We start from the raw sequence: 22,967 nt of genomic DNA, 5'->3' as shown, positions 1-22,967 counted from the left end.
GGCTTTCTACTCGGACAACATCGTTCCCAGCAGCGACCTGGGAGTCCAAGATGCATCCAGACATCCTCCCCATGCTGTTCCCAAACCATTTCAGTGGTGTTTCTATCAATTTCTGGCCTTTTCCTATGAACCAGATACCCTCCTCTCTTCAGAGCAGGGGGTGCCTGGTTTAATGCTTGGGTTCTCCCTTTGACTTCCAAAGTGTTCTACTTGAGCACCCGAGCACTTTGGTGCTCGATCAACACTAGTTTTGATACGTTTTTCACTCGCGTGATAAAAAACTGAAGGTTTAAAAACAACAGTTCTTGGCAACCATCAGTGAAAAACGCATTGCATCTGCACTTGCTTGCGGATGCAATGCGTTTTTCACTGAAGCCCCATTCACTTCTATGGGGCCAGGGCTGCGTGAAAAACGCAGAATATAGAACATGCTGCGTTTTTCACACAACGCAGAACTGATGCGTGAAAAAAACGTTCATGTACACAGACCGATTGAAATGAATGGGTCAGGATTCAATGCGGGTGTCACGCATTGCACCCATGCAGAAAACTCGCTCGTGTGAAAGGGGCTTTAGTCTCCACATACACACAGTTTTACACCAGGTTTCCATAACAACCCAGCCATTTTTCCTTACTGCTGTAAGTCAGCTTTAAAGGGACAGGGCACAGTTAAGGGGGAAGGCTGCTGTGGAGGTCACAGTTATGGGTCCGATATGGAGGTCAGAGTTAAGGGAAGATTGCTGTAGAGGCCACTGTTAAGGCGAGCCGGGTGTTGTGGAAATCACTATTAAGGCTACAGGGTAGTGTGGAGATCACTAATAAAGGGGCGGACGCTGTGGAGGTCACTGTTAAAGGGGCGGGATGCTGTGGAGGTCACTGTTAAAGGGGAAGGTGCTGTGGAGGTCTCTGTTAAGGGGGCAAGGAACGGTGGAGGTCACAGTTAAGGGGATGGTCCACTATGGAGGTCAGTGTTAAGGGGCGGGGTGCTGTAGAGGTCACTGTTAAGGGGGTGAGGTGTTGTGGAGGTCACATTTTAAGGGAACGGAGCTCTGTGGAGGTCACATTTTAAGGAAACAGGTTATTGTGGAAATCACAGTTAATGAGACGGGTTACTGTGGAGGTCACTAATAAAGGGGCAGCCACTGTGGAGGTCACTGTTAAAGGGGAAGGCACCGTGGATGTTACTGTTAAGGGTGCAGGCCGCTGTGGAGGTCACTGTTAAAGGGGCAGGCACTGTGGAGGTCACTGTTAAGGAGGAGGGGACTGTGGAGGCCACTATTAAAGGGGCAGCAGGGTACTGTGAGGTCACTGTTAAGGCAGCGGGGTACTGTGAGGTCACTGTTAAGGCCACGGGGTACTGTGAGGTCACTGTTAAGGGAGCGGGGTACAGTGGAGGTCACTGTTAAGGGAGCGGGATACTGTGGCAGTCACTATTAAAGGAGCAGTCGCTGTGAAGGTCTCTGTTAAGGGGGCCGGGAATGGTGGAGGTCACAGTTAAAAGGGTTCTCCGGGAATAAAAATACTTAAATATTAATTTATGATAAATATATTACAAAATACCTTTTATTAGTTATAATGGCTCATTTTCTCTAGGGAGCAATCATTAAAAGATATAAAATTGCCGCCGTCCTATAAGTGCACACAAAACCTGTCCTAATCACACAGGAGGACAAGTTACTTCACAACACTGAACTAAAAACCTGCCTCATCCTCCTCTATGCTCTGTTTGTCAGTATACAGCTGATAAGATCTTCAGCTTAATCGCTGTAAGAATGGAGTTCATGAGGAGACATAAAGTACAGAGAGGAGGGTGTGGATAATGAGCAGAAGCTATAATATGCAGTCTCCATTACCACAGCCTACAGTCTTTCCTGTCCTCTCTGTACTTCATGTCTCCTCATGAACTCAATTCCTACAGAGATTCAGCTGAAGATCTTATCATCTGTATTAGTAACATAGTACATAAGGCCGAAAAAAGACATTTGTCCATCCAGTTCGGCCTGTATTCAGGATAATAATCCCGTACAGGTAGGAGAGGAGGATGAGGCAGCGCTTTAGCTCAGTGATATGAAGTAACTTGTCCTCATGTGTGATTAGGACAGCAGCCACTTTGTTTTTTCTCCTGATGATTGCTCCCTAGACAACATGAGCCTTTATAAATAATCAAAGGTATTTGGGAATGTATTTATTATAAAGTAATATTTTAAGTATTTTCATTTTCTTAATTCCTGGAGAACCCCTTTAAGGGGACTGTAACCTATGGTCAGTGTTAAGGGGCAGGTGCTGTAGAGGTCACTATTAAGAGGGCGGGCCCCTGTGGAGGTCAAAGTTAAGGGGGTGGGCTGCTGTGGAGGTCCCATTTTAAAGAGGAGGGGCACTGTGGGGGGGCCAGTGTTGAGGGGTGGGGGGCTGTGGAGGTCACTGTTAAGGGGGCGGGATACTGTAGATATCTCTGTAATAGGGGATACTGTTGATATCTTTTAACGACACAAACAAAGCCCGGTCATTCTGGCTAGTGTGTGTATATATATATATATATATATATATATACAGTACAGACCAAAAGTTTGGACACACCTTCTCATTCAAAGAGTTTTCTTTATTTTCATGACTATGAAGGAATCAAAACTATGAATTAACACATGTGGAATTATATACATAACAAACAAGTGTGAAACAACTGAAAATATGTCATATTCTAGGTTCTTCAAAGTAGCCACCTTTTGCTTGGATTACTGCTTTGCACACTCTTGGCATTCTCTTGATGAGCTTCAAGAGGTAGTCCCCTGAAATGGTCTTCCAACAGTCTTGAAGGAGTTCCCAGAGATGCCTTCACTCTGTGGTCCAGCTCACCCCAAACCATCTCGATTGGGTTCAGGTCCGGTGACTGTGGAGGCCAGGTCATCTGGCGCAGCACCCCATCACTCTCCTTCATGGTCAAATAGCCCTTACTTTCAAAGTTTTCCCAATTTTTCGACTGACTGACTGACCTTAATTTCTTAAAGTAATGATGGCCACTCGTTTTTCTTTACTTAGCTGCTTTTTTCTTGCCATAATACAAATTCTAACAGTCTATTCAGTAGGACTATCAGCTGTGTATCTACCTGACTTCTCCTCAACGCAACTGATGGTCTCAACCTCATTTATAAGGCAAGAAATCCCACTTATTAAACCTGACAGGCCACACCTGTGAAGTGAAAACCATTTCAGGGGACTACCTCTTGAAGCTCATCAAGAGAATGCCAAGAGTGTGCAAAGCAGTAATGAAAGCAAAAGGTGGCTACATTGAAGAACCTAGAATATGACATATTTTCTGTGGTTTCACACTTGTTTGTTATGTATATAATTCCACATGTGTTAATTCATAGTTTTGATGCCTTCAGTGTGAATCTACAATTTTCATAGTCATGAAAATAAAGAAAACTCTTTGAATGAGAAGGTGTGTCCAAACTTTTGGTCTGTACTGTATATATAGACTAGCTGAAGGACCCGGCTTTGTGTGGGTATATTTAATCTATTTAATTTAATGTTTGTGTGTGTTGTTAAAAGATATCGACAGTATCCACTATAACAGTGACATCCACAGCCCCCCACCCCTCAACACTGACCCCCCCACAGTGCCCCGTCTCATTAAAATGGGACCTCCACAGCAGCCCACCCCCTTAACTGTGACCTTTACAGCAGCCTGCCCCTTTAACAGTGAGTTCCACAGCACCCCACCCCCTTGACAGTGACCACCACAGGTGCCGGCCCCCTTAACAGTGATTTCTACAGCAACCACCCCTTAACACTGACCATAGGTTACAGTCCCCTTAACTGACCTCCACCATTCCCAGCCCCCTTAACAGAGACTTACACAGCGACTGCCCCTTTAACAGTCACTGCCACAGTACCCCACCCATTTAACAGTGACCTTCACAGAGCTCTGTTCCCTTAAAATGTGACTGATACCCGATCTAAAACCTTCCTGGACACCTGATGTACCTGTGTGCCAAATTTCGTGATTGTAAATGCGACGGTGCGGATTCCTTTAGCAGACATATACTTATACAAACACATACACTCAGCTTTATATATTATATATATACAATATATACTGTATATATATACCAGAAGTAAGGAGCTGTTCCCATTTGTGTGATAGCTTCCAATAGCACAAGGCTGTATTCACACATCAGTTTTTAGGCGCATTTCTGCATTTTTGCGTTTTTTTGTGGCATGTATTGCACCTGTGGGTTTTGGAGCAATTTTTTGCGGTAAGCAGAAAGTACATGGGAAATATGAAATACAGGACACAGGGCCATGTCTACCACTAGTCACTGGTGGTGCAGTGCCTAGGAAGGGTCATGGTGAGGGGCCTTCACCCCTAGACCATTTACACTGCCCAGAAGGGATCTTGTTTCCCTGGGAGCATGTTCTCCATGGAGTAGTTCCTGTGTGCCGCTGCTGGAGCCTGAAGAGAAAGTGCTGCCAGCACATCATCGGGAACCAAAGGGATGGAGTTCCCAGATACATCCTTCATATCCTCAAACATGCATATGACCTGCTATAATTATCTGTCTCATATCTGATTCTGGAAAAGCTGGGAGGCAACTAACATGGCTGCCATTACAACTAAAGATGCAGTTATTCGCCTAGATTTCTTACAGGCCTGTAGACTGTGTCATTTGATAGTGATACATCTTTTCCAGCTAGATTTCCATTCAGAGCTTTGGAAAAGCTGAGTAACAACTTAGAAGTACAAATGGCATTGTGAGTAGACTGTGACATAATGCTGTTTCCATTAGATGGGTATGACTACTTTTTCAGCAGTTTTTTGGTTATTGATGGCTTATGTATTTAAGGGTGTGGCTTAACTTGTGAGTCCCATTGGGGGCAGCTTGATGCTAATGTTTGTAAAGTGCTGCAGAATATAGTAGCGCTATATTAGTGCATAAAATAAATAAATAAAAAAATCAAAAGAAAAATTTGACACCCAGCGCATTGCTATATGTGGGCTGGGTGCTGGGTAGCTACTTTTTTTAGGCCCAGTCTAACCCTGCAAGAATCCAAAAAAGGCAAAATATCTATAGAGGCACTCTGTGTTATAGGTGGTATGGTAGTAAATCATAATCATACAGGTACTTTTTTTAAATAAAAGGAACATTAAAAAAAAAATTATAAAAAAATATTAGTAATTCCCAATTATTGGCTATGCTGACTTTACTCGAGAGGACGTACAAAGTAAACTCAAGTCACTTGTCACCATCCCCTCGTGCTGGGTCAGTTTGATGGTAGTGGACCGTTTCCACGGCCCAAGGATGGAATCCACATTCTTCGTAGTTCGGGTACCAGATGGCTTTATTAAAGACACTCAACGCCTTTCGGGGCTTCAACACACACCCCTTCATCATATACTCACATATTTATAGGGGGGAAAAAATCATGGCTATGTCATCAGAGGGAAGCCGGAAATCAGTTGGCTGCTTTCCGCATGATGTCACATCGGGTCACGTAACCAAGTTTACATTGTGGCACTTAAACGTGAAATATATTGCAATTGGGTAAAGGCAGGTTCACATCAGCATTACAAATTCTATTATTCCATGTTATAACGAAAAATAATGGAATTTGTAAGACGGAATTCAAAATGAAAACCTTTAGAGGCATTTCGTTTTGATCCGTCATCATAGAGGTCTATGGGCAAGAAGAATGGAGCCATCTGGTTGTGGCAGGCGCCGCACTATGAAGTGCCTTTTGCGCTGTGGCATTAGAAGAATTTTGGTATCTCTGACCTTTAGTCTAACCAGACTGTCTATTACTCTGTAATTCCTCTAGCGCCGTTCTATGGAAACAGTAGGTTTAAAGAGCACACCAAATGCTTGAAATAACTTCTTTATTAACTTCAACTTTTCTTCATATATAAAACTGCAGCCTTCACAGCAGATAGTCCATGTACATAACATGTGTTGAAAAGATATCACAAAATGGCAGTATGCATAAGATGGTGGTTCAACTGTTCAGTCTTGTCATTCAACATAAAATGGTGGATATATTTCTCTCTTGAGTATCTGTACTCTCACTTTAAGTTATTTAAGCACTTTATGGTCTCTCTGAGAGGTATATCTGAGGTCTAACTAATAGTTCACTTGCTGAATTTGGTCGCAATTTGCATTATGCAGTTAGCAGTAACTATTTGCAGATTGGTTGAGTATGATCTGGTATGGTTGTATGCAATTTGGATTGCAATATGGAATTTGAATTTGGATTGTGAACTTTGTAGTTTGCAATTGTATGGCATTTGCAATTGGTGGAACTGTAAGTAAACACACATATAACTGGTTCAGTATACAGTTCTAATCACTATATTAACAGTAGGAACATTATGTAACTGTTTTAAATACCTATTTTGGCCTCTCTGCTTCCATAAAACACAGCTCTTAATGGAGTGAATGTCTGTTAAGCTTCTCTCTCTGGTAAATAATAATTTCTAGCAGCTCCTGCTGGGGGAATTTCCCACACAGGCTGTGTGTGAGGCTGGCTGTGATTGGTCAAAACTCTTGCTGTGTGTAAGGCTGGCTGTGATTGGTCAAGACTCCTGCCCAGCAACAACAGTTTAACTCTATGCTTTCTGTTGTTTCTGCTGTCATTGAGCTAACCTCACATCCATATAATGAATCTTAAAGGCATATTATCTTTTTGCTTCTGTGAACACAATATATATAACAGTTAAAAATCAGGTGTAGATCAGGAGCAGCAAAACTGGAGCTGAAACAGGAGTGGAGAAAGCATCCTGTTGCTTAGCAAGACTGTGTGCTAGAATACACTGGGCCTGGGTGAGGTAAATAACAAATGTGTTCCAAATTCGATTGCTCTTAATCCAATAGAGCGTCTATGGAATTGTCACAGCTGAGGATGGGGAAAACCCTCAGCCGTGCAATGCCAGAAGATGTTGGTCGCTGCAAGGCCAGGACAGAGATCAGGGAGCAGGTCACCTCCTATCATATCCCTAACTCTGACCCTGTCTCCTAGCCGTATGAGCCGACCCTGATGGTAGGAGGGCTCATACACCGTAAACCTAAGATTCCTACTAGCCCTCAGGGTGGCCCTCAACTAGGAGCAGGGTAAGACGACCTGTTCCTCCTAGGAACGGAGGAACAGGAGTCTCACTGGGCAAGCTACAAGAAAAGGGGGACATTAACAACTTATGGCAATGGCAGTTAAATGCAACAAGTATAGCACCTACCTGCCACAGACACAAAGCCTGGAACCCATGCAAAAGTGCTGCTGTCCACAAGAACACAAACGGACACAGCACACACCACACATCACACAGGAACCCAGGACCATAAGCTGCAATAAACAAGCATACCAAAAACACACCTTCATAACATCATGTGTGACATAAACTTATGACCACAAGGGTGGCCCACACTGACAGATGGTAAATAAGCAGGAGGATGACTCCAGCAACCATGGCTGAAGTACCCCTCAGCATCAGGTCTCCAGAAAGGCTTTATAGCCGAAAGTAGTCACACCCACACTCAGACACACTCAGTATTCACAGACAAAGAAGGGAGTTAACCCTTCCAAAACCAGACAAGGGAAGACAGCAACTTAAAGGGGAAGTGTACACACAAATAACACAAGTTGCCTGAGACAACCGCCTGCTATGACAGCGAGCAGCCTAGCAACCAGCTCCAGCTGCTCTACTGCCACATACCTTATGTTGCCAGCGGCAACCACAAGTGAGGCAACAAACTAGCGGCCCTCACCTGTGATTGAACAACCAAACCAGACCGCAGGCAACAGCATGCGGTTCAGGAGTCACGACCATAACCATGGTCGTGACAGGAATGTGTGGGAAAATAAGTCCCATCTCTGGTGGCGCTGGTGTCTGTTATGGCTGCAGAAGACTGCTTAGGGCTCTTTCACACCTGCGTTCTTTTCTTCCGGCATAGAGTTCCGTCGTCGGGGCTCTATGCCGGAAGAATCATGATCAGTTTTATCCTAATGCATTCTGAATGGAGTGAAATCCATTCAGGATGCATCAGGATGTCTTCAGTTCCGGAACGGAACGTTTTTTGGCCGGAGAAAATACCGCAGCATGCTGCGCTTTTTGCTCCGGCCAAAAATCCTGAAGACTTGCCGCAAGGCCGGATCCGGAATTAATGCCCATTGAAAGGCATTGATCCGGCCTTAAGCTAAACGTCATTTCAGCGCATTGCCGGATGCGACGTTTAGCTTTTTCTGAATGGTTACCATGGCTGCCGGGACGCTAAAGTCCTGGCAGCCATGGTAAAGTGTAGTGGGGAGCGGGGGAGCAGTATACTTACCGTCCGTGCGGCTCCCGGGGCGCTCCAGAGTGACGTCAGGGCGCCCCAAGCGCATGGCTCACGTGATCTCATGGCACGTCATCCATGCGCATGGGGCGCTCTGACGTCATTCTGGAGCGCCCCAGGAGCCGCACGGACTGTAAGTATACTGCTCCCCCGCTCCCTGCTCCTACTATGGCAACCAGGACTTTAATAGCGTCCTGGCTGCCATAGTAACACTGAAAGCATTTTGAAGACGGATCCGTCTTCAAATGCTTTCAGTACACTTGCGTTTTTCCGGATCCGGCGTGTAATTCCAGCAAGTGGAGTACACGCCGGATCCGGACAACGCAAGTGTGAAAGAGGCCCTAATTGGTTGCATTTTAATAAAAAAAACTTTTTACATAAATTCGCATCTTTTGTAACCACAGTGCACAGGAAGGGACAGACAGTAAGCCCTAACGGGAACCCTGCCCGCTATAATTGCCTATTTGCAGTGCAAGCCCTAGGCGGCAAGTCTGCAACTGGTTGACATTCTGTACTCTGCAACAATGCAAGACAGACACACAAAGAGACAGAACAACACAGAGACAGTGTCGTAAAGGAATGGGTCAGATCCAGGAGGGCGAATCAGTACAAAGTCACGAGACAGAAGGTAGTCACAAAGCCAAGCCAAAGTCAGAACCAGATGGGAAACACAGTACCAAAACACAATACAGAAAGTGCTCAAAGGCAATCCAAGGTCAATAACAATAATAACAATCCATATGCACACAGAACCAGGAGCACAGCTAGGGAGTCTTAAACTATCACTGGCAAAGGCTTATTGCCAGCAAGAGATTTAAACAGGATGCTGAGTCCCTGGATCAGAACCTGATAGGTCCATGGACTCGGCAGCCGAATGGACCAGAACACAAGTTGCACAGATTTAGGATGGCTAAGCTGTCACTCAGGCCTGAAGCAGAACCAGACACACCTAAACATAATAGCTACTAATCTCCACCAGCACATGTATGCTGCTGGGAAAAGCAGAGCATTGTGCTCCATTGCTATGCACATCACCAGGGGGCACGGCCAGACAGCTCTTCATGGGTAGCATGGTCTGGCAGCGCATTTCATGCAGCCATGCCCTAACCACAGAGCACTGGAGCCCGGACAGCTAAGTTGATGACAGTTTTAAAAATTTTTTTTATTCATTTAAGAGTAAAAGTTCATTTTTCTGGTGAGCATGAGATAAAAGGGTGAGATATTAGGCAGGTAGTTTTAATGTTGTGGCTGATATGTGTATATTACTTTTTAGTTTTCTGATTTTTTTGTGAAAATGTTCACTGACCATTATTTTTATATGTTTTCTAGTAAAAAAAAAAAAAAGAAGAATAATGTTGGCAACCCTGTTCTGAAGCATATTTTTTCTTATAGGTGCAAATAAAACTACAAAAGAAGTACAATATTGGCTGTCAACATGGAAGATAGATGGCAATTATATATATAAAAAACACCACAAATTGCCAATCTGCACTCTACCTCTCGACTTAGGTAAGCTAAGTTTAATCAAATTTTTACTGAAGCAGAATTATAATATACAACATACAGTGCTGCCCATAATTATTCATACCCCTGGCAAATTTTATCTTAAAGTTACTTTTATTCAACCAGCAAGTACTTTTTTGATGGGAAATGACATAGGTGTCTCCCAAAAGATAATAAGACGATGTGCAAGAGGCATTATTGTGGGGAAAAAAAACATTTCTCAGCTTTTATTTACATTTGAGCAAAAAGTGTCCAGTCCAAAATTATTCATACCCTTCACAAACTGTCAGTCTGTGGGAAAATCAAAAGTTCTATACCATTCCAAATAGTCCAAGCTGTTCTAAAGCATCCTAACTACGCTGATTAATTGGGAACAGCTGTTTTAATCAACTCAACAGGTGAAAAAAAGCAGCTCTCTGCAGTTGGTTTGTGGACAATCATGGCTAAGACAAAGGAGCTCAGTGAGGACCTGCGGCTGCACATTGTAGCTGCTCACAAGTCAGGAAAGGGCTACAAGGCCATTTCTAAATGTTTTCAAGTTCCAGTGGCTACAGTGCAAAGTATTATTAAAAAATACAAGATGTTCCGCACTGTGGAAAATCTCAGAGGACATGGTCGGAAGCCAAAAGTGACATCTGTGCTGGCCAAGAGGATAGTTAGAGAGGTGAAAAATAATCCAAGGATCACCACCAAGGCCATCCTGGTGAATCTGGGCTCTGCTGGTGGCAATGTCTCAAGGCAGACAATCCAACGGACACTGCACACTGCTGGGTTCCATGGATGCAGACCAAGGAGGACGCCACTTCTCCAGATAAGGCACACAAAAGCTCTCTTGGCCTTTGCAAAAGCTCATCTGGACAAAGAAGAAGACTTCCGGTCTTCTGTGTTATGGTCAGATGAAACAAAAATTTAATTGTTTGGTCACAATGATGTTTCCTTCATTTGGCGTAAAAAAAGGAGAAGCTTTCAACCCAAAGAACACCATCCCCACTGTCAAACATGGTGGTGGGAACCTAATGCTTTGGGGGTGTTTTTCAGCCAATGGACCAGGTAACCTAATCACAGTAAACGGCACCATGAAAAAAGAGCAATACATAAGGATTCTCAATGACAACATCAGGCAGTCTGCAGAGAAACTTGGCCTTGGGCACCAGTGGACATTTCAGCATGACAATGACCCAAAACACACAGCAAAAGTGGTGAAAAATGGTTAGCAGACAACAACATTAACGCTTTGGAGTGGCCCAGCCAGAGTCCAGACTTGAATCCAATTGAGAATCTGTGGAGGGAGCTAAAGATCAGGGTGATGGCAAGAAGACCCTCCAACCTGAAAGATTTGGAGCTCATTGCTAAAGATGAATGGGCAAAAATACCTGTGGAGACATGCAAAAAGCTGGTCTGCAATTATAGGAAGCGTTTGATTGCTGTAATAGCCGCCAATAAAGGCTTTTCTATTGATTATTGAGAAGGGTATGAATAATTTTGGACTGGACACTTTTTGCTCGAATGTAAATAAAAGCTGAGAAATGTTTTTTGTTCACAATAATGCCTCTTGTACATCGTCTTATTATCTTTTGGGAGACACCTATGTCATTTCCCGTCAAAAAATTACTTGCTGGTTGAATAAAAGTAACTTTAAGTCAAAATTTGCCAAGGCTATGAATAATTATGGGCAAAACTGTACATTCAAACAGAGTTTGGAAAATGTTGAGATTCTTTTTTTAGACACATTTTATATAGAATTGCTTAGCAATTGTACAAAGAAAATTTTAAAAATCACAGAGAAATATACAAAACATCTGAGCGATATGATAAATGAATATGTGGATGTGCATGGCAACATTTATAAAAGAAAAATCACAGAAAAGAATGCACTATATCACAATAGATGCAAACATTATATATGGACTTAGCCCTCACTCTGATATGATAAACCCTGAGACTCTCAGCCAATATATTTTGATCAAAACACATCTGTGCCTGCCTACCCGCACCAAGGTGGTCTTAGGCAGGTCCTACTCTAAACCTACCTATGCCATTGGCATCTACGTTCAGGAGAGCAGACCCTGCACATATAGTGTGCTGCTCCTAGTTACCTCTGTGTGCATCAAGCAACAAAAAAGAGGAGGAGCACGCACAGCTATATGTACCACCTAATCAAGGTCACCTGTGGGATAGGCGGGGCAAAAGTGCACAAAAATCCTACTCCCCAGATAATAGGAACGCATTCACACTTGACGGTGCCACTCCTTCAAGAACATAAACTAATCAAAAATCACAAAAAAAGATACAAAACATCCTGCACAATGTAATAAATGAATATACAGATGTGGATGGCAACATTTATAAAAGAAAAATCACAGAAATTAATGCACTAACACAATAGATGCAAGCATTATATATGGAATAAGCCCTCATTTTGATATGATAAAATCTGAGACTTTCAGCCAATATATTTTGATCAAAACACATCTGTGCCCGCCTACCAGCACCAAGGTGGTCTCAGTGAGGGAGGACCTACTCTAAACCTACCTATGCCATTGGGCATCGACATTCAGGAGAGCAGACCCTGCACATATACAGGTAAACCCCGAAAAATTAGAATATCATGCAAAGTTCATTTATTTCAGTAATGCAACTTAAAAGGTGAAACTAATATATGAGACTCAGTACATGCAAAGCGAGATATTTCAAGCCTTTATTTGTTATAATTTGGATGATTATGGCTTACAGCTTATGAAACCCCAAAGTCACAATTTTGAGGTACTCTTTGTTCAGGGGGTATGTATTAATTAGCTGACTAGAGTGTGACACTTTGAGCCTAGAATATTGAAACTTTACACAAAATTCTAATTTTAAGCTGCATTAATGCAATTCCTTTTAATTAGCATTACTGAAATAAATGGACTTTTGCACGATATTCTAATTTTTTTTAATTTCACCTTAACTGTGCTGCTTCATGTTACCTCTGTGTGCACCAAGCATCCAATAAGAGGAAGAGCACGCACAGCTATATGTACCACCTAATGAAGGTTGCCTGTGGGCTAGATGGGCAAAAGTGCACAAAAAAGCTACTCCCAAGATAAAATACAAATGCATTTACACTTGAATCAAAAATCACAGAAAAAGATACAAAACATCCTGCCCAGTATGATAACTAGATATGCGGATGTGCATGGCTACATTTATGAAAGAAAAATCACAGTAAATAATGCACTAATACAATAGATGCAAACATCATACATGAACTAAGCCCTCATTCTGATATGATAAAATCTGAGACTCTCAGCTGAGCATTATTTTCTGTGATTTTCCAATGAAAATTTTAGCAACTTTCTAAACTTTTTCTGTGTGTTCTTTCATTTTATAACATCCCTTTACATACTGTCTTACTTAAAGAGGACCTGTCACCACAAAATACAATGCAACCTGAAAGCAGCATGTTATAGAGCAGGAGGAGCTGAGCAGATTGATATAGGTAGTTTTGTGGGAAAAGATTCAGTAAACTTGTAATTTATATATTTATATCTTTGCTTCTCCCTCTTCCTGTGAACAGCTATTGGTAGGGAGAGGAGGCGTTATCAGTGACTGACAGCTGTCGCTATATGCACACTGATACACACAATGCCATCAGTCACTGATAACACCTCCCTCCTGTACCGATAGGTATTCACAGAAGGTGAAAAAAAAAATGATATAAATGTGTAAATTACACATTTTATTAAATCTTTTCCCACAGAACTATATATCAATTTGGCCCAGCTCCCCCTGCTCTATAATGTGGTGCTTTCAGATTGAATTACATTTTATGGTGACAGGTTCTCTTTAATGACTGCATGCCCATTATTCTTAAACAATATGTGAGGCTTTGGCATAATAAGGGTGTTGCTACACTACATTTTTTCTACCTTGTAAAAAGCATCTTAAAATTCATGTGTTTTTACAAGCCTTTTATTGGTCATGTTTTGTAGTCACACAACATTTTGCTTGCAGCCCAGCGTTCATTCATACTTTAAGGCTGTGTGATGCAGTGGCCAGACAGACGCAGCTTGAAGCCACACAGGGTATCTGTGCTCCATTCAATGGAGGCTAAACCACAAGTGGGTCCACAGCATCCGAAGTGAACGACTGCGGCAGAAACCACAGTGGCAGAATACACAGAAGATTTTGACAACGTCAAGATTTTGACAACATCATACATACTCTAAAGTTATATTTTCTAAGACAATTTAATGTTTAAATCACTTGTATATCTTTATTTTAAATAACAGGTCCTTACAATATTGAACTGAATGTGTCTTTTGATTACTCAAAATTACAAAATGCAAATATACCATTTGGAGGCCACAACAAGCCTGACAACTGTACAGCTCTACAGAAAATTGCTATAATCATCCCATTTCGAAATAGAGAACCACATCTTAAGATCTGGCTGTATAACATGCATCCCTTCCTACAGAAACAACAGGCAGACTATGGTATTTATGTTGTGGAGCAGGTAAAATTTAATTATATAAATTTTGTGGAATGTTGTGAAATAACTAGAGGTGGGACGAATCCAATTTTTTTCGAATCCGAATCCGAAAAGGTTCTCGAATATATCGAATCTTTCGAATCTCGAATCCTACGAATCCTGTACATAATTGTGTGAATGCACGGTGTAAGAAACAAAGTCAGACCGCGTCAGTTTGTCTGATCCTCCACCTCCCAGTCACGGTCGCAGCCTATATGACCGCGATGACCCCTGCTATGACCCCTGCTCCTATCACTACAGAACATACAGGGTAATACAGCCACATACCTCTTACATCCAGTGACGTCTCTTGTAGATGTTCTCTTTCCTCATCTTCTCCTTTCAGACCTTCAGACCAGACCACCAGTTTTCAGCCATTTTTCATCTCTGCAGCTTGACAAAAAAAAAAAAAATCTGTTTACTACTTTTCCATCATCCTCCCATCTTCTGGACAAATCATCCTAACACCCCCAATACTGTTCCGCTGTGCTCCCCAATACTATACTGCAGAAACAGATAATACCCCTGATAATACTAGTACCACACAGAGCCCCCCATATAAAATACCCCTTCTTTGTGGCCTCAGTAGATGCCCCCATAGTGCCCCCCAATAATGTGCCAATAAGAAGTGGCCCCACAGTGCCACCCAATAATGTGCCAGTAAGTGTCCCCATAGATGCCCCCCTAATCATGTGCCAGTATCAAGTGCGGAGTGCCTCTCTCCTCCCCCCCCATGTGCCGGTATCATAGTGCCATCTCCCCCCCAATGTGCCCGTATAATAGTGCCACCTCCCCCCATAATGTGCCCGTATCATAGTGCCACCTCCCCCCATAATGTGCCCGTATCAAAGTGCCACCTCCCCCCATAATGTGCCCGTATCATAGTGCCATCTCCCCCCATAATGTGCCCATATCATAGTGCCATCTCCCCCCATAATGTGCCCGTATCATAGTGCCTCCCCCCAATGTGCCAGTAGTATCATAGTGCCTCTCACCTCTCCCCCTGGCATTCCCAGATCCCCCCACCCCATAACAGTGCCATCCACAGACCCCCCCATCCTATAACAGTGCCATCCACAGACCCCCCCACCCCATAACAGTGCCATCCACAGACCCCCCCATCCTATAACAGTGCCATCCACAGACCCCCCCACCCCATAACAGTGCCATCCACAGACCCCCCACCCCATAACAGTGCCATCCACAGACCCCCCCCCACCCCATAACAGTGCCATCCACAGACCCCCCCACCCTATAACGGTGCCATCCACAGACCCCCCCACCCTATAACGGTGCCATCCACAGACCCCCCCACCCCATAACAGTGCCATCCACAGACCCCCCCACCCCATAACAGTGCCATCCACAGACCCCCCCATCCTATAACAGTGCCATCCACAGACCCCCCCACCCTATAACAGTGCCATCCACAGACCCCCCCCACCACATAACAGTGCCATCCACAGACCCCCCCACCCTATAACAGTGCCATCCACAGACCCCCCCACCCTATAACAGTGCCATCCACAGACCCCCCCACCCTATAACAGTGCCATCCACAGACCCCCCCACCCCATAACAGTGCCATCCACAGACCCCCCCCCACCCTATAACAGTGCCATCCACAGACCCACCCCCCACCCCTTAACAGTGTCATCCACAGACCCCCCCCCCCATTGCCGCTCCAGTAGTTATAAAATGTGTAATTGTGATTAATAATCATGCTGCCCCCTCTGTCTGTAGTATTACATGATTCAATAAATCTTACTTACAGGGCTACTGCTATCGTAACAGGCCGGCCGGGCAGACGAGCAGCAGCGTCACTGACTGATGTCACCTGCTTGCGCCGCCTGCTTCATTCATAAAGCAGGCGGCTCAGGCAGGTGACGTCAGTCAGTGACGCTGCCGCTCGTCTGCCCGGCCGGCCTGTTTCGATAGCAGTAGCCCTGTAAGTAAGATTTATTGAATCATGTAATACTACAGACAGAGGGGGCAGCATGATTATTAATCACAATTACACATTTTATAACTACTGGAGCGGAGGGGCCGGAGCACAGTGAACGCACCGGCCTCCAGCTCCGCCTCCCAGTCCCTCCCACCGGATTCGTCAGATTCGTTTCAGGCAAATGACGTCGGGATTCGAGTCCACGAATCCCACGAATCCAGCAAGATTCGAGGGATTCGTGGATTCGATGAATCCCCCGTCCCATCTCTAGAAATAACTAAAGGGGTATTCCAGTTATTCAATAGGATAGGGGATAACTATTCAATCCTTCAGGGTCCTACCACTGGGACCCCCTCTGATCAGGAGAACGGGGCCCCATAACCTATGGAGCACCCCTGGAAAGGATGGAGCAGCTGTTCGGCTTTACATTCATTTCTATGGGAGCACCAGCAATAACCAAGCGTTGTATTTGGCTATCTCTGGAACTGCCATAGAGAAAATTGGCATGGCGGCACACGTTTCTGACCAGATGCTCCATCTATTTCAGGGGGCTCCATGGGGTACTGGCACCCCATTCTCCTGATCCGTGGGGGTCCGAGCATTAGGACCCCTATCAGCCTCCTGTGGATAGGGGATAACTGTCTCTAACCAGAAACCCCTTTAACTGAATTTATGTAAGTACTCCCTTACCACATCCCAAATTGCACCCACTTGGGACTTGGGACTTGGGACTTTGTTAAATTAGGCTTTATTCAAAAATTGTACGTTTGCCAAGTATTTTGAATCTGTTCATGTAAGCCAAAATCAGAAATGCGTACTAAATATAGTGGAGATATAATGCAAAGATTTATAATTGTTTTCTTTGTATCTGCTTCTGAATTTGGGTTCAAAAGAATTAGGCCTCCTGCACACGAACGTACTTTTTTGCGGTCCGCAAAAACGGGTCCCGTTTTCCCGTGATCCGTGACCGTTTTTTCGTCCGTGGGTCTTCCTTGATTTTTGGAGGATCCACGGACATGAAAAAAAAAGTCGTTTTGGTGTCCGCCTGGCCGTGCGGAGCCAAACGGATCCGTCCTGAATTACATTGAAAGTCAATGGGGACGGATCCGTTTGAAATGGCACCATATTGTGTCAACGGATCCGTCCCCATTGACTTTCAATGTAAAGTCTGGAGTCCCTTTTATACCATCGGATCGGAGTTTTCTCCAATCCGATGGTATATTTTAACTTGAAGCGTCCCCATCACCATGGGAACGCCTCTATGTTAGAAAATACTGTCGGATATGAGTTAGATCGTGAAACCTCATTTCCGACAGTATATTCTAACACAGAGGCGTTCCCATGGTGATGGGGACGCTTCTAGTTAGAATATACTACAAACTGTGTACATGACTGCCCCCTGCTGCCTAGCAGCATCCGATCTCTTACAGGGGGCCGTGATCAGCACAATTAACCCCTCAGGTGCCGCACCTGTAGGGGTTAATTGTACTATCATATCCCCCTGTAAGAGATCAGGGCTGCCAGGCAGCAGGGGGCAGACCCCCCCCCCTCCCCAGTTTGAATATCATTGGTGGCCAGTGCGCCCCCCCCCCCCTTCCTCCCTCTATTGTTATAATTCGTTGGTGGCACAGTGTGCCTCCCCCCGCCCCCCCCCCCCCTCCTCCCTCTATTGTAATAATTCGTTGGTGGCACAGTGTGCGGCCCCCCCCCTTCCTCCCTCTATTGTAATAAATCGTTGGTGGCACAGTGTGCGCCCCCCATTGGCCCCCCCTCCCTCTATAGCATTAACAACATTGGTGGCCAGTGTGCGGCCTCCCATATACCCCCCCCCCCTCCGATCATTGGTGGCAGTGGGTTACTAGCAATAGTACAATAGTAAAAGATTCATACTTACCTGGGAGCTGCGATGTTCGTGTCCGGCCGGGAGCTCCTCCTACTGGTAAGTGACGGTTCATTTAGCAATGCGCCGCACAGACCTGTCACTTAACAGTAGGTGGAGGCAGCTCCCGGCCGGACACGAACATCGCAGCAGCAGGTAAGTATGAATCTTCTACTATTGTACTATTGCTAAGTAACCATGGCAACCAGGACTGTAGTAGCGTCCTGGTTGCCATGGTTACCGATCGGAGCCCCAGCGATTAAACTGGGACTCCGATCGGAACTCCGCTGCCACCAATGATGGGGGGGGGGGGAGATGGGAGGCCGCACACTGGCCACCAATGTTGTTAATGCTATAGAGGGAGGGGGGCGGATGGGGGGCGCACACTGTGCCACCAACGAATTATTACAATAGAGGGAGGGAGGGGCGCACACTGTGCCACCAACGAATTATTACAATAGAGGGAGGGAGGGGGGGGTGCACACTGTGCCACCAACGAATTATTACAATAGAGGGAGGGAGGGGGGGTGCACACTGTGCCACCAACGAATTATTACAATAGAGGGAGGGGGGGGGCCGCACTGGCCACCAACCTATTATTACAATAGAGGGGGGGGGCCGCACTGGCCACCAATGATATTCAAACTGGGGAGGGGGGGAGGGTCTGCCCCCTGCTGCCTGGCAGCCCTGATCTCTTACAGGCCGTGATCAGCACAATTAACCCCTTCAGGTGCCGCACCTGAAGGGGTTAATTGTGCTGATCACGGCCCCCTGTAAGAGATCGGGTGCTGCCAGGCAGCAGGGGGCAGTCTTGTACACAGTTTGTAGTGTATTCTAACTAGAAGCGTCCCCATCACCATGGGAACGCTTCTGTGTTAGAATATACTGTCGGTTCTGAGTTTTCACGAAGTGAAAACTCAGCTTTGAAAAAGCTTTTATGCAGACGGATCTTCGGATCCGTCTGTATAAAAACTAACCTACGGCCACGGATCACGGACACGGATGCCAATCTTGCGTGCATCCCTGTTCTTTCACGGACGCATTGACTTGAATTGGTCCGTGAACCGTTGGCCGTGAAAAAAATAGGACAGGTCATATTTTTTTCACGGCCAGGAAACACGGATCTCGGATGCGGCTGCAAAACGGTGCATTTTCCGTTTTTTACACGGACCCATTGAAAGTCAATGGGTCCATGAAAAAAAACGGAAAACGGCACAACGGCCACGGGTGCACACAACGGTCGTGTGCAGGAGGCCTTAATCAGGGCAGTTTGGTCATTGACTCTGCAGGGAGACATCCGGGTGGCTGGTTGGGTTACGACATCATGAAGCCAGCCGTCGTCAAAAACTATTGAGTAGCTGAATATTCCAAGGGTGTAGGGTACTATGTACTACTATAGGGTTATATGCATAATTATAGTGCTCCATATATTACTATAATGCCTCATTCACACGTCAGTGTTTTGGTCAGTGATTTTAAGCCCAAACCAGGAGTGGTTTCAAACACAGAATAGATGCAGATCTTTCCCTTACACCTTATGTCTGTGGAGGCTCCAATCCTGGTTTTGGCTCACAATCACTGATGGAAATCACTGACCAAAACACTGACATGTGAATGAGGCTTAAGACTGTAATAATTCTCAACCTCCGCATCTCATTATAGGGCTCTACCGTATATACAGTAGTTATGATGCTCCTTGTTTCTCTATCGGACTGTGTATAACATGACTGGGTTCCACTTACAGTATCACGGTAGTGCTGCATAAAATGATGGTGCCTCATACGGCACTATGGAGCTGTGTACTGTATATAATTCTAGTAATCAATTTCTCACATAAGGTTCTATACTGGCTATGCTATTACTGGGCTCCAGATATTACTCCACACAGATGTTACAGATTTGGGACAAACTACAGACCTTTGGGTTCTAGAATAATAATAATAATAATAATAATAATAATAATAATAATAATAATAATAATGTAAACTAGGAGGTATGGAGTATCAAGACGAAAGCTGAAGTCTCACAATAGGATGCATCAAGATTTTCATGGTGAGAGCACCATTATAAAATGTTACTTTTATGGATGTTTGCTTTAGAAAGAATCTTTAGTATGTAGAAGTACAGTAGTATTTTGGAATGTAATCAATATTCTCTATGAGAGCCATATTTTGTATTATAGCTATTTCAAATGGGTTCTAATGTATTTATCACTCGAAGGCAATATAACAGACTTGTTCTCATTTATCTTTGAGCCACATAAATTACCAAATTTTTTAAATACAAATATAATGCTTAAATATATAAAAATTAATTGGCATATAATGGGATCTCTTCTACATTTCCATACATAAACCACTTGATTTTAAAGGGGTTGTGCGAAGTAATTAAAAATCTCAGACAAAACCTAAAATGACTTAAAAACAATACTATTTAGTGCTCAAGCGTGGACTGGTCATAGACCCTAGAGGGAAATTTTCTGCTGGGCTGATGCCCAGGGGGCCTCCCAATCCCTACTCACAGCTCCTGGCCAGGTACATAATGATCTGATGCTGTCAGCATTAATTAATGCTGTGGGCATCAGGAATTATGCACCTGACCAGCAGCCATGTGCCCTCTTGAATTCAACTGTATCACCGTCCACAGTATGGTGATATGGCAGTATTTTATTCTACAGTATTTTATCCGCTGCAGATGCGACGGCGAGCAGGTGTATTTACACCCAAGCCGTCCCATTCATTTCAATGGGACGGCTCATTCCTATACATTTCTATAGTAGCGATCCGTCCCATTGAAATGAATGGGGCGGCTTGGGTGTAATTACACCTGCTCACCGCTGCGGATGCGACGGCGAGCATGTAAACCATGAAGAGGAGGCACGCGCCTTCTCTTCAAACAGCTGATCGGCGTGGATGCTGGGTGTCGGACCCCCTCCGATCTGATATCGATGACCTATCCTGAGGATAGGTCATCAATATGAACAGCCCAGACAACCCCTTTAAATCAAAACTGAACAAACTTGATCAGGCAGGAAAATCATTGTAAGCCAATGAGCGCCTGATACGTTTCGTTTTTTTTTTCGTTTTTTTTAAACAAATCAGGCACCATTGACTTTTACATTGATTTTCAGGCCTGATCAGGTGTGTTCAGTTTTGCAAACCAGATACAAAAACGCTGCTTACAGCAGTTTTGTGTCCGGCCCCAAAATGTAACTGAACTGAACTGATGCATATGCATCCTGATCAATTTTGTCCCCATTGACAATGAATTAATGAATGGGGACAAAACTGATCCCTTTAATTCAGGTTTTGAGATCCTCTTAAAAATGCAGATGTAAAAGTAGCCTAATTGGGATAAATAAAGGTTCTCATACAGTGTTACAGATTTCTGCATAATCCCTTTTGAATCAGTTATATAAAATCTGTTGTCATTTCTCATCCCACCAATATGTGATCTTTATTTCTGAGATAATCTTTTCCCAGGCAATGCTTTTTATCTCTGCTTTCTGCAGCATAGATTGGTTATATTATGTAATCGATAAACAAGTTGTAGAAATACAGGCTGCACTCACCACTGGAAAATAATCTTCTTTATTTCGAATACATCGATACAGGTAAAATAGGGCTTGGGCGGACAACCTTCTACCGACACCACGCTAGGCAGCGACGGCCGTTTCGCACACAACTGTGCTTCCTCCGGCTACCACAGGTGTGCGAAAAGGCCGTCGCTACCTAGCGCGGTGTCGGTGGAAGGTTGTCCGCCCCAGCCCTATTTTACCTGTATCGATGTATTCGAAATAAAGAAGATTCTTTTCCAGTGGTGAGTGCCGCTTGCATTTCTACAACTTGTTAATCAAGTATTTTTGCTTACTATTCAAGGCAGTGCACCACATACACTGGGTGTAACGGGGTCTATAGGACAGAGTAACCACATAGGAGTGGTCCAGTAGTGCTGCCCGCTTCTTTGTTGTCTTTATTGGCTGTGTTATATTATGTATGTACACTTTTCATATTTGTCTGGTGATAGATCCTTTATATATCTTTATTCAGCTATTTACACCTTTTAGCCATGTACCTCAATCTTGCCTTATCCTTAAAGGCTATGTACACCTTTTGGGACAATTTTTTTTATGATTGCATTTTGCTCATTTGAGGCCAATTTTTTTTTTTTTCAATTGGTCTTTATTAAAAATATTGAGCTGTTCTGTCACAAAGTGTTTACTGTTTTTCTAGATGTGTGCATCCTACTTTCGCTTTCACTTTGTTCCGGGGTCATCTAATAACATTATGTCTAAATTACTAAGAGGTCATAAACACTTATTTAAGCCACATTCTTACCAGTAAGATAAGAAGTGATCTATTATGAGTGTTTATAAGGTCAGAAAGCAGAGAAAAGGAGCCCATCAGGTCCTTGTCTGACAGAGTAGAGAGAAAATTCAGATCCTGCTAGTAGAGAATCTCAGCTCTGTACAGAGTAAAGGACTCCATATTTTTTAATAAAGACCAACTTAAAAAATGATTTTAGCTCATAATGAGTACAATGCACTAATAAAATGCTCGCCGCATATTTTGATTTGCAAGACAGGGAGATGCAGAGGTGACCGCGAAGGCATCAGAAGCGACGCGGGTGCCGGGGAGCGAGGTAAGTACAATCTGTGTGAGGAGCCCAGGCCTTTGGGGGGGATTATAGGTCTCAGTTAACCCCTTTAAGTCTATTTCTCATGCTATTATTATTGAGGCGTTCTTCTAGTTACCTCAAAAAAATCTTTTAATTATAGCTATATTTTTCTCGTTTCCTTCTAGCAAA

At 44.1% G+C, this 22,967-nt stretch overlaps 1 protein-coding gene across 1 annotated transcript in view; it reads left to right on the top strand.

Moving 5' to 3' along the window:
- Window positions 1-22,967, top strand: part of LOC120989596 (beta-1,4-galactosyltransferase 1-like) — a 327,777-nt gene that overhangs the window by 87,063 nt on the left and 217,747 nt on the right. The window contains exons 3-4 of the mRNA XM_040417800.1: window positions 9,714-9,830; window positions 14,096-14,322. Of these exons, the coding sequence (XP_040273734.1) occupies window positions 9,714-9,830; window positions 14,096-14,322 (344 nt within the window). The remainder of the gene's footprint in view (window positions 1-9,713; window positions 9,831-14,095; window positions 14,323-22,967) is intronic.

The sequence above is a fragment of the Bufo bufo genome, chromosome 2 (assembly GCF_905171765.1).
Source record: "Bufo bufo chromosome 2, aBufBuf1.1, whole genome shotgun sequence".
In the NCBI taxonomy this organism is placed as follows: Eukaryota; Metazoa; Chordata; class Amphibia; order Anura; family Bufonidae; genus Bufo; species Bufo bufo.
The sequence above is the reverse complement of the archived record's forward strand: the minus strand, read 5'-3'. Positions and strand labels throughout refer to the sequence as shown.